Source organism: Macrobrachium rosenbergii, chromosome 2 (assembly GCF_040412425.1).
Source record: "Macrobrachium rosenbergii isolate ZJJX-2024 chromosome 2, ASM4041242v1, whole genome shotgun sequence".
Taxonomy (NCBI): domain Eukaryota; kingdom Metazoa; phylum Arthropoda; class Malacostraca; order Decapoda; family Palaemonidae; genus Macrobrachium; species Macrobrachium rosenbergii.
The window spans coordinates 34,532,244-34,545,512 of NC_089742.1; the positions used below are offsets into that span (position 1 = coordinate 34,532,244).

General features: G+C 36.8%; 1 protein-coding gene across 2 annotated transcripts in view; it reads left to right on the forward strand.

Annotated features, from left to right (window-relative positions):
- Positions 1-13,269, forward strand: part of LOC136844967 (uncharacterized) — a 31,879-nt gene that overhangs the window by 14,549 nt on the left and 4,061 nt on the right. Inside the window, exons 2-3 of one of the 2 annotated variants that reach the window (XM_067114419.1) lie at positions 9,026-9,172; positions 11,462-12,180. In XM_067114419.1, the coding sequence (XP_066970520.1) occupies positions 11,491-12,180 (690 nt within the window). In that variant the 5' untranslated portion in view covers positions 9,026-9,172; positions 11,462-11,490. Of the gene's footprint in view, positions 1-9,025; positions 9,173-10,193; positions 10,695-11,461; positions 12,181-13,269 lie in introns of those variants that run through there. The other variant, XM_067114429.1, reaches the window with a different exon arrangement.

The following is a 13,269-nucleotide window of genomic DNA, read 5'->3' on the forward strand; positions in this document are numbered from 1 at the left end:
TTTTTCTAGATATGACAGGAGAATTCCACATGATGCAAGTTCTAGATACACAAAGGAACAGCAGAATTTTCACAAGATAAGTTCGAAAACGGACACAGGATAATGACTAATCAGGTCTTAGAGTCACTAGAACCTAGGCCGATTGTACGTGGATTCTCTAATGGCAATGAAATTTTTATTTCATTGATTCTGGTAGCTCAGTTAATTTAGTAAATGCTGACCTTTTTCACTGAGGTTTCAGAGTGCAAATTAGTCCCTTCTAGTGAGACAGTGTGTGATGTACAAGCGAGGAAACTGAATATTTTAGGTTCTACGTCATTTCTTACGCTTTGTATCGGCGGAAAGACAATAGTAGAACCATTTTTGGTCATAGAAGGGTTAGCCTTAGGTGAAAATGGTTTGCTAGGACACCCTTCTTGTATGCGACATAACATCAACATTCTTACAGGAGTTCAGGGGGATTACAATAGGTGAGTCAGGTTGTTTTGTTCCATATATACAGGAAAAAAACTTGTGAAAACCTAAGACACAGTCTGAGACATGTGTAACATTCATTAGAGAGTGAAAATATTCCATAGAGATCTTTCAAAGGATTTTTGTTGGAAGATGTTGAATTGCAACCGCGAGTTCCTACATTGGTTAAAGTGTCGCTGAAAGAGAAGAATTTCATTCTCAAGTGTAATGCGTTGTTGAGGAACCGAGAAATTCAAAGACGTTGTGAGTACGGTGTCAGTGAATGAAATTTCAGTCGCAGGCGTGACTTCAGTAGAATTAGTTAGCTATCAGACTCAGTAAAAAGATATCACAAAGTACTTATGTAATTGATTTTGAAGAGTTTAATGAAGAGCATAAATTAGTGAGTTTTTGTGGAGACGGGAATATGTTTCCTAACGAGGAGCAACAGTTCCTGAAGTCAGGTTCTGCATGAACATGGCTAAAGTTGATTATCCTGAGTATTCAGATAAAAGTAGAAAGTGTTGAAAGAATATCTAGATATCATTGCTTTGAAGGAGATAAATTAGGAGTTACAGATGTTTTAGAACATTCAATCCGCCTAGAAAAATTACAAAATCCCATATATATTCCAGCATATCGAATTCCTTTTAAGATCAGGAAGAAGTAGAAAAAGAAGTTCAGAAGTGGAGTCGGAAGGCATTATTAGACCGTCCAATTCTCCGTTTAATTTTCCTTTGCTTGCAGTTCCGAAGAAAGACGGTAGTATCAGAGTTTGTGTAGATTTTCGTAAATTGAATGAAAAACATGCCCAGATAGATATCCGGTAGCTTGTTTGCCTGATTTGTTTGTTGAGATCGGTGGCAAGAATATATATTCATCTATAGATCTTATGCAAGGGTTTTACAAGTTCCCCTTTGTGAGAGTAGCCGTAAATATACAGCATTTCGGTACCAAAGGGACATTACGAGTTTAATAGGATGCCTTTTGGATTACAAGGGTCCCCAATAACATTTACTAGACTGGTTAACACAGTACTTCATGGCTTGTTAGGAAAGTCGGTGTTTGTGTACATGGATGACATTCTCATATGCACAGATACAATTGAAGAACATCTAAAGGTGTTAAAAGAAGTCCTCAAGCGATTACGGTTCGCTGGGTTAAAGGTCAAATTATTGAAATGTGAGTTTCTGAAGAGGAAAATTGTCTATTTAGGACATGTTATCTCCAAAGAGGAGTTAGAGTGAATGATGAGAAAGTTAAAGCCATTGTGAATTTTCAGTTCCCAAAACCAGGAAACAGATTCGTTCGTTCCTAGGTATGTCGGGTTTCTTTCGCCGTTTTGTGCGGAATTTTTCTACAATAAGCGTCTCCATTGACAGATTTGTTACGAGAAGACGTTAAGTTTGTTTGGGTGATAGTCAACAATTAGCTTTTGAGAAGCTTAGAACGCTTTGGTGAACCCACCAGTTTTGAAGTTTCAGATTTTAGTCAACCGTTCACCTTAGTGACTGACGCGAGTCAGGAAGGTATAGGTGCGTGTTTGATGCAGAAATTTGAGGAAATTACACCCAATTGCTTTTATAGCAGAAAGTTCAAAACACGTGGTAGTAACGAAAGGCTGATGTCAGTTGTGGACAAGGAGGCTTTCGCAGTCGTCTCTAGCCTTGTTCATTTTAAGATGTTGTTGTTGGGAAATAAAGTTGAGATTTTTACAGATCATCAACCGTTGTTAGAGCTTTTAATAAGCCAAATTTGTCGCCCAAGAGAGTACGTTGGTTCCTAACATTGAGAGATTTTGATGCAAACCTCAAATACATTGAAGGTAAGCATAATGTAGTTGCAGATGCATTGAGCAGATATTTTCCAGGTCGAGGATGAGGAAATACACACCGAATCCTGTGTGAGAAGAGAGTAAATATTTGGTGTCTAATGTCTCTGATATTAGTAATTCTGAGAGATCGCATGTAGAGGACATACACGTTCCTACAGTGCATACTTCGGGGAGAAATAGTGAGTCACAGTCTCTGGGAGAGATTGTTATTCGTGATAGTGAGAGTAACGCAGTGTTTATATTACGGTTGAAAATGTCACTTGGGACATAGGCTTGCTGGAACAAAAGCAAGATGAAGATAAATTGTTGTCAGATGCTAAGGCATTTCTTGAGGAGTTTCACCGAAGAAAGGGTATAAGTTGCCTTTTTCTGGTCTAGAGTTGGAGAATAATTTATTGGTGAGAAAAGTTAGAAGTATAACTTACATGAAGTACTCGAAGCATGGGTGAGATTACACAAATCATCGTGCCAGAGAGTCTAGTACCACAAGTTCTAGACATTGTACATTGTAAATTTGGTTCTCCTCATTTGGGTGTGGACAAGACGTATGAAAACGTCAGGTCAAAGTTCTTTTGGAAAAATATGTTTTCCGCAGTAGAAGCCTTTGAAGAAGTGTGCTATTTGCAATGCGAATAAGCCAGCGACGACAGTGTCGTGTCGTTTGGGTTCATATCCCATACCACATAGGCCGTTTCAGAGAGTGCATATGGATATTCTGGGTAACTTCTCAGAGTCCGCTTATGGTTATAGACATTTATTAGTAGTTGTTGATGAGTTGACTCGCTTTGTCGAGATTTTCCCACTGAAATACAAATCAGCTGAGGAAGTTGCTATAAGCGTTTTTTAAAAGGGGATAATTTGTCGATATGGTGTTCCAGAATGTCTGATCACAGACAATGGTAGGAGTTTATTAATAAGACTTTAGACGGTCTTGCTAATTTGTTGGGAATAAAGAAAGTATCTATAATCCCGTATAGACCTGAAGCGAATGGGTTGTGTGAGAGGGCGAATCGGAAAGTAATGTCGAAGCTTTGCGCATGACGGTGGGAGGTTCCGATACACATTGGGACAGATCTTTGGATGAAGTGCGATATAGTATCAATACTATGATGAATGACACAATTAAGATATCTCCAGCAGAAGCTTTTTATGGATACAAGTTGAAAGGACCTTTGATTTGTTACCAGAGTGTGTTCAGGGTGATGTTACGGTCACTTCGTTGATAAATACAGCGAGAGAAAAAGATTTGCACGTATCAGTAAAGAACTTGAACTTAGTTCGCGTGCAATGGTAGAGAAAAGTAACGCGAAATCGAGGGGAGTAGCTTTTTCAATGGGTGATAGAGTGTTTGTTAAAGTGAATGTTCGGAATTATCTGAATTATAAATTAAGTCCGAAGTTCCACGGACCTTTTGAGATCGTAGAGATCAAAAGAGGGAATAGATTTGTAGTTAAAGATGTAAACACTGGAGTGACGAAATTGACCCATATTTCGAAGTTAAAGAAAGTTGGGATGTAATGGAACGTTTGTATATATAGTTAGATATAGTTAGGGATAAATGGGTTAATGTTTGTATATATATGATATTTTTTATTTTTTTGTCTCTTGTTCATTTTGGATGTTGAAGTTCTTAATCATTTGTTTTCGAATGATTTTAGGAATTGAGACATGGGCTAATTTCATACGAGATTTGACCCGTGTGTTAGTGTGTTGTTGTGTTATGATGTATTTTATCATCTGACGCAATATCTTTGTTGTTTAGGATTTTTTTTCTTGGGGAGGTATTTAGTATATCGGACCGAACAAGTCTGATCTTTTTTTCGGTTGGGAGATCGTGTTTGAGTATTTGGATTTTTTTTTTTCTTTTTTTTTAAATGAAGGGAGCTGTGTTGTGAGTAGTTGTAGTTGTTGAGATCATGGGAGCGATTGCCATTACGTCAATTGTTATTTTGTTGAGAATTAGTTAGGTGTTGCGAAATATTTGCTAACCAGAGTAGAACTTTCATGTCTTTTACGAGATATGATACCTTTTAGTGTTTGGATAGAATTTTTTTTTGTTGGATAGGTGAGTTCCGTAGAGTTATTGTGCTTAATAGTGAGTTGACTGTGATTATTCTGAGATACAAACTTGGAATTAGTTCACATTGTGAGTGTTTACTTTCGCACTAGTGGTTTTGTTTGGTTCAGTAACATGAAACCTTTTTGTTATTAGACCTTTTCGAGTCATTTTGGGAGACTCAGTAGTGACATGGGATAGATTAGAGACCATGTTCATTTTGGGAGATCAATATCAAGGTTCGGGAGTTGATTATAAGACAAGTTGTACTTTTAGTTAGAGAGAAGTGTGTGTGTGACAGTAGTATTTTTCAGTTGCGAGTTGTGTCTGTGGGGTGGTTGTGAGTTATCATTGGTTCATGGACAGACTCCGACAGAATGTGACTTTAGACAGTTCCTGTGAGATTACCACATTGAGTCCACCAGTACTCTTCCTGCCGTGTTTTGCAAAAGAGTGCAGTTACAATGATGTGCCAGAGCAACAAGTCGACATCATTCGTTCTCGAGGATCAAACTGTTTGATTCATCCTGCAGAATCCTGTCTACGGACTTTCGTACTTAGCCGTGCTGTATTCAACAGTTCGAGAAGATAATTATCGTCATACGCATAACGAGCATTTGGTAGTGGAGGTACCTACAACCAAGGTGCCAATGACGGTTCCACCCGTTGGAAGACATTGACGATTCCGTGATGTTCCGAGTATCCAGGAATATATTATGCCGACAATTTTAATTGTCTTAGTAGCAATTTTACTGATAATTCTTGTTGTGGGATAGTAAAGCTTATTCGTGTTTGTAAGATTACATGCAAAGGCTCTAAGAACTCAACCCCAGTGACTTTGGAAGTGCGTCATGAGAGCAGTCCTTAAAGCTGCAGTGCAGTAGACATTGCTAATTGAGCATAGCTCTATTTTATTATGTTTTATACATATGCTTTTGTTTTGGTTTGCCGTTAAGGAGAGCGAGACGCTCTTATGTGGTGGCCGAGCTCTATTTCAGAAAAGATGGCTGCTACAATTTTAAAGGACACATATATGCATTTCATAGCTTCAATGCTTTAAGATGTGATGAAAGAATTTATGGAGTCAGATGAAGTAGGTCGAGAGACTCAGTCGTAAAATCTTTGTGTTCAACAAATAGTTTGATTCCTCAGCAATATTGCGGTCAGGTGATCTTCGAAGTGTTATGTATATTCGTGAGTACGTGCGTTAATTTGATCTAGATTACGCCAAAATCTGCCTAAAAAGTGAGTTTGATCGTTCATTAACGTGATAGAACTGCAGTTGTCTAGACAATAATAGCTTTGGAGAGGATCCAGGCTTTGAATCAGCAGATAAGGTAGAGTTTGGAAATCTCTGTTTTTATAGGAGGAAATTGAACTTGTGATTTTTACCATGATTTTCTAAACATTATGAACTTTTTGAACTGGTGTGGGAGATTTAATATGAATATTCACCTCTTTTTGTATTATTGTTTTGTTGTTACGTTTGCCATATCTTGGCTATGCATTTTACACTTTCCATTATTGTGTTTGCATTTCATATGTTTTGGGAGTTTTTCTATCATGTTTGATTCTTCCGACAGATGTCGGTGGACAGATGTCGTGGACAGTGTGGACTGTTTCGAATAACATGTGTAGACTGGTTTTGGATGACTAGTTGGCTGATTTGGGGAGTATGTGTGAGTTTGGATATTTTCAGGCTATTAGCCATAAATGAGACTTCTTTTAATCAAAAGTGTTTTGCAGTTCAGAGTTTAGTTATCTAACTCGATATTTCATTTATTATGCATTTTAATCTTGCTTTGTTTTATTCATTTCTTGTTGGTTATTTGAATAATAAACTCATTTTTGTAGAAACTATTGCGTTTCTTTAAATGGTCCATTTAATTGATTTGGTGAGAATGAGTGATTCAGGTGGGTGAACTTCGGAAAACGATGAGAGAGAGAGAGAGAGAGAGAGCGATACACAGAGAGAGAGAGAGAGAGGTGATACACAGAGAGAGAGAGAGAGAGAGAGAGAGAGAGAGAGAGAGAGAGAGAGAGAGAGAGAAAAATAGATGTAAAGGCTGAGCGAACGTTCACATACGCCTCCGTTTCATGAATAAAGATCGTTGGAGCACGTTACGTACACCTTCAAAAGGTGTGTTAATTTGTCTCGTTAAATATATATAGAGAGATATAATATATGTATATATATATATATATATATATATATATATATATATATATGTATATATATATATATACACACACACACACACATATATATATATATATATATATATATATATATTAATATATATATATATATATATATATATATATATATATATATATATATATATATATATATATATATATATATATATATATATATATATATATATTTAGCCAAGGCCACAGGAAAAGTAAAAGAAGGAGTACCAAACGCTTTGTGTTCTTTCAACACATTTTTCAGTGACATATAAAACATACATATATATATATATATATATATATATATATATATATATATATATATATATATATATATATATATATATATATACTATATATATATGTATATATATTTTGTCACGAAGTGATCAAGTACCTGGTTATTACACAATTAATAAGACCAAAAAGTTACCTCACTTCAGCCAGACACTTGAAACCTCATAACAAAGGTATTAAGACTGAATACTCTAAAGATACAGTGATCCCTTAAAACTTGCTTATCACTTGGAAAAATCAGTCTAACTTTATCAAGTTATGGATGAGGTAGCAAATAATAAGTTATAAACAGACTAGTGGAAAATGAGCATCACTTCAACATACTCTATAACGGTTTCTTTTGTTCTATTTCACTTTGATAAAGGAGAACTAGACAGATATATCACTTACCTTGTACACATTCATTAATTTCTCCAATCACTGGAGGTAATATTAAAATGTGTTGTAATAAAATATATATATATATGTATATATATGTATATATAATATATATATTTGCACTCATACATTACATTACGTATATATATATATATATATGTATATATACGTGTGTATATTTATACATATATATATATATATATTTATTTATTATATATATATATGTATATATATGTGTATATATTATAATATATATATATATTATAGTATATATATATAATATATATATATATATATATATATATATATATATATATATATATATATATAATCCCACTATGATATAGCAAACGCAATACGTACTTTCTCGCAGTTTTTTCATACAAATAAAGAAATATCTCCCAAGTCTAGTTATGATAATCAATACGAATATCACCTAATTTCAAAATAATCTAAGAACACTATCCGTTCTCAGACTTCAGTCTACACGAACAGATAACGGTCCATCAGAAATTCTGAAAACAGACGAGATTAGGATTCTCGTTATCAGCAAAAAACGATGCAATAGTTAGGGAATGGCTTTCATTGCCAACTGCGAAGCAATTTGTACCCCCGATGACTGGTTTGAATAAAGTGGAAGCTGATTATTATTATTATTATTATTATTATTATTATTATTATTATTATTATTATTATTATTATTATTCAGAAGATGATCCTGTTCGTATGGAACAAGCCCACAGGGGGGACACTGACTTGAAATTCAAGCTTCCAAAGAATATGGCGTTCATTCTTTGGAAGCTTAAAGAAGGATTTAATTTCTCTTGGGACTAATCCTCTCGCCGTGATCTTGTTCCTTTCGCCTGCAATTTTACACCTTCCTGAGAGCATAAACAGGGATTTTTTTTATTGATATCTTTTCCGGGAGTCATGAAATATTATTTGACTGACTCAGCGTGAACGGCTTACTAAGCAATCAATTATTTTTCTTAAAATGTCTTTTCACTGACCCAGCGTGAACGACTTACTAAGCAATGAATTATTTTCTCTTAAAATGTCGTTTCGTTACCTTTTCTCAAGGTTTAATGTTTAAGATGTGCCAGGCAAAGGGTTTCACCTTCCATGATAAACGGGACAAGACAAAACAAAAGCTGATTCTTCAATCTTATCTAAACGTAGATAAGTGGAATAATATTTTCTTTCACAAGAACACACACTAAAAAGATGAGGTTGCTGAACTGGTAATTTTACAAATCTTGTAAATTTACTAAGCGAACTTGTTCACGTTTAGTGCAATAAATCATTCCAAAAGGAATCCATCTCTCAAGTAGAAATTAGGATTTACTAGTTTTGTATCGGTCACTGGGTTTATTGGTATTGTTGTAATGCGTCCAGAAGCCTTGCCAAAGACCCAAGCTACTATTGACCTCGATCTCAGCCATGGATCACTGTTGCCATCGTTTGCAGTTAGTGTAGGAATCGATCAATTCTTTGCCAGGGCTCTGAGGATCCTAAACCTTTCCTACATCCTTCTATCAATCCTTTGCCAAGGTGCTGAACGCCTTAAACCACTCTGATATCTTTCTCCTTCGTGATGAAAGAAGAAAAGCCACAGGGTCTGACGATGCTCACCACGCGCCATAAACTTTCATCACCCCATTACCTTTGTCATCGTAGCTAGCAAACACTTCGTAAAGAAAGCAAACACTTCGTAAAGAAAGCGAACACTTCGTAAAGAAAGAAAACACTTCGAAAAGAAAGCGAACACTTCGCAAAGAAAGCCTTATCGCTTATCTTTATCTTCTCATCAGAGACCCTGAGCTTCAGTAGGGCTTAGCAGAACCAGTCAGTCAGCCACCCGGTCTGGGAAAGTGGTGGCCTCGAGATCTCTTGAGAGATTCCGAAGAAGGAAAAAATTCACTGACCGACTCTCCTGGCTTCTCGATTCAGAGAAGATGGTAAGTTTGACTAATGTTCTTAATTTGTACGTCCTCTCCATTTATTTGCTTTTTTGTGTGATTGTTAAATTATTGTGAAGGGACGAACAAGGGCATGACCAGTTTTATCATCTTGATATCATCTCCATTTTTTAAATATTTATTTGTTTATTTTTTGTGAAGGGAACGCATGGATATAGTTGTCCGAATGCTCGGTAATTGCAAAGCAGTGTGTTCTTGGATTTCGTTTATTAGGTAATGGCAAGAGCCTCTTAAAAAAAAAAAAGTTAAATGATCTGGAAGGCATAAAACTAAATTTAATGGACGTGCCTAAGTATATTATAGAGTGGTTAAATTGTGGATTCACAATTACCCTTGTATTACTACATCTGGATAGGGACGCACTGGAACCGGAAAAAAATATTATTTATGCAGGAAATTATGAAAGTTGATTACTGCTTTTGTCAGAATTCCTGCCTCTGTTCATTCAGATTTTCTCTCTGACGTTCAAATTATCTATCTGTTCTTTATCTAATCGAACGCACTTTGTCATCGTAGATAAGAAACACATCGTATCAAAGGTTAAGCATTTCGGAAATGTCATCAGGTATGTTATTGTGAAGTAGCATTCGTAAACGAATAACCTTAACGTCATTTTTCGGATTACCGTGGAAAGGACTGTTGATATTTAACAAGTGAAAAATGAGCCGGAGTTTCTTCCGCGCAATCGAGTTTTTTGTATAGCCGGTACAGCGTATAATCAAGGCCACCGAAGATAGATCTATCTTTCGGTGGTCTCGGTGTGATGCTGTATGAGCCGCGGCCTATGAAACTTTAACCACGGCCCGGTGGTGGCATATCCTATAAAGTTGCCAGAAGCACGATTAAGGATAATTTTAACCTTAAATAAAATAAAAACTACTGAGGCTAGAGGGCTGCAATTTGTTATGCTTGATGACTGGAGGGTGGATGATCAACATAACAATTTGCAGCCCTCTAGCCTTAGTAGTTTTTAAGATCAGAGGACGGACAGAAAAAGAGCGGAAAGAAAAAAGTGCGGACGAACAGACAAAGCCGGCACAATAGTTTTCCTTTACAGAAAAATAAAAGCCACCTGCGGAAGAGCCAGTATTTTAAAATATTGAATAATTAAGAAATTTTTCTTGCCTTAAATTATCAAAGTAATGTAATGTCCTGAATTTTCATGGCCCAGCGATCATGTGCGATGATACATAGAGAGAGGAGTTAAGTATTCCTTAGTTTAACCAGACCACTGAGCTGATTAACAGCTCTCCTAGAGAGGGCTGGCCCGAAGGATTAGACTTGTTTTACGTGGCTAAGAACCAATTGGTTACCTAGCAACTGGACCTGCAGCTTATTGTGGAATCCGAACCACATTATACAGAGATGTGAATTTCTATCACCAGAAATAAATTCCTCCAATTCTTCATTGGCCGGCCGGAGACTCGAACGCGGCCCCAGCAGAGTGCTAGCCGAGAACTATACCGACCCATCCAAGGAGGAACTAGAAAGAGTGAAAAAGGTTCTTTTAGTTTACATTACCGTAAAGGTTGAGATCTCTATGATGTCCAGTGTACAGTCATGATTTCGTGGGATCTTTCCTAGATAGTGGCCCCCACCCGGTATGCATATCCACCTTTGCGGCGTGTGTAGTAAAAGCCCGTTGGAGATTACCGTAAGAACATAAACAAAAGATTGTAAATATCATAAAGATAATGACCCCTAAGAAATATTAGTCCTAGATAACGACCCCCGAAAACCCTTGGAGGTCACTATCTAGGAAAGATCCGTTTTGTGTAATGGGCAATGATTTTGCAAGAATTTTCTGTATCATTACTGGATACCGGAGAGATGTGGACTGGAGAACAACTCTTTAGATGAGGAAATCCATATATTTAATATGATATGTTCAGGTACTGAAAGGAAAGATTACGGTACATACAGTTAAAGATATTCATTGGAGATTTTACAAGAACGTCAAATTGAAACATAAAAAGATAATTTAAAAATTAATGTACATATATATGTGTTTGTGCGTGTGTGCTGTACTTAGTAGGAAATGGCCGGACAATTAAGGTTAAAGGTCGGCTGACCTTGACATCCTCAGAAACAGAAATTGAGGGAAAATTAGATTTATTCTGATATTCATTTTACTATAAGGATGTCGAAGAGACATATAAACATATGTTTACATATATATATATATATATATATATATATATATATATATATATATATATATATATACAACACATACAGACACATACACGAATAAGCTTTCTTCGTCAGGACTCTACCAATCCGACCGGAAATGCGGCATGTGCAACTCGGGTTTCAACGACGACTCAAGATGCCCACGAAGCTTGCCCTGCTCCCACAACCTGTGCACCGAATGCATCGACTACCTCATCACCAAAAACAACAGGCACTGCCCCTTCTGCGGCCACGAATTCAAATCGACTTCCTCAGCGGACTTCATGATCAACCGCGCGCTGCTGGAATGCATCAGCTCCCTGCCTGCTCTGAGGAGACAGTACAGCAGACAGGCGAGCAAGAAGAGCACAGCCTACCAGCAGAGAATAGCCGATTTCAAGAAGGACGTCTGCACCGCCAACGAGGTCATCTCGTCCGACCTCGGGGAGCTGGAGAAGGACGTGGAGAGGATCATGAGAGTGGAGGAGGACTTCCAGGAAGGTTACAACAGACAGAAATCTGAGTTTTGTCATCGAGTTCTCGATCAGATCAAAGAGTTTCAGGCCAACATGGACGGCCACTTCGAGGCGTCTAGGACTTCTTCCCTGAGGCTACAGAAGCTGCGACAGGAGCTGAAGAAGAGGGAGGAAAAGCTGGCGTCTGCCAAGAGGACCCTCGATTCGGCCAGCTCCCTGGAGGAGATGGCTTCCCTGATGGACAAGACGGAGGAAGTGAACACGGCGGTCAACGGTTGGGCTGAGAGTGCCAGGGAGGATCTGCTGGAAAAGGAGACCCAGATTCAGGAGAGAAAGAAGGTATGTTTCAATCTGTGGTATTTACCATTAATGTTAGAAATGTAATGATGATCAGTAATTACTATAATCATAGAATTATAGTAATTATTAATATCTTAGCACCTGAGAATGTCCCGATTAATTTGAAAGGCAAACTATCACTTTTTATTGTTCTGGAAACTAAGCCAAGAAGCATATTATCAGGCACTTACATGAATGACAATGGTTTTAAAGGGGAAGTTAAATAAAGAATGGTGAATTGATTCATCTTATCTCGATTTCTTGCAACAGAATCTGATGCATAAAACCAATCTATTCCATTCCTGTTTAACTGTTAATTCTTGTTTATCTTGCAAGATCATGGCTTAAAAAGTTGTCATATAAGACAATATATATATATAATATATATATATATATATATATATATATATATATATATAGATATATATATATATATATATATATATATATATATATATATATATATATATATATATATATATATATATATATATATATATACTTAGTCATTTATTACATGTTTATTCCCAACGTTTCACTATCCGTGATTGCATACATCAGGGGTTCTAGAATTAAAAAACAAAAAACAGTGACAATAAAAATTACAGAAAAAAATATGCAAAGGCAAAGTCAGAACATGAAAAACGACAGTCGACTTAAAATGGAAATTATACACAAAGGACACGAAGGAGACTACTAAAAGTATGCGTAGATTCACATAGTTGGGTAAGTTTTCATACGGGGGTAAAAATCTCCAACCCCAAACACTCTGTAGGGGAGTAGTGCCGTCCGTGCACCTCACAGGGTGCACTGCAGGCATTACTAAAGGTTCTTCGCAGCGTCCCTTCGGCTCCCTAACTGTAACCCCTTTCGTTCCTTTTACTGTACCTCCATTCATATCTTTCTTCCACCTTGCTATCCACCCTCTCCTAACAATTATTTCAAAGTGCAGCTGCGAGGTCTTCCTCGTGTTACACCTTTCAAACCTACCTGCTCTCAATTTCCTTTCCCGCGCTGAATGACCTCGTAGGTCCCAGCGCTTAGCCTCTGGCCTAAACTCCATATTCCATTCCATTCCAACATCAGAAG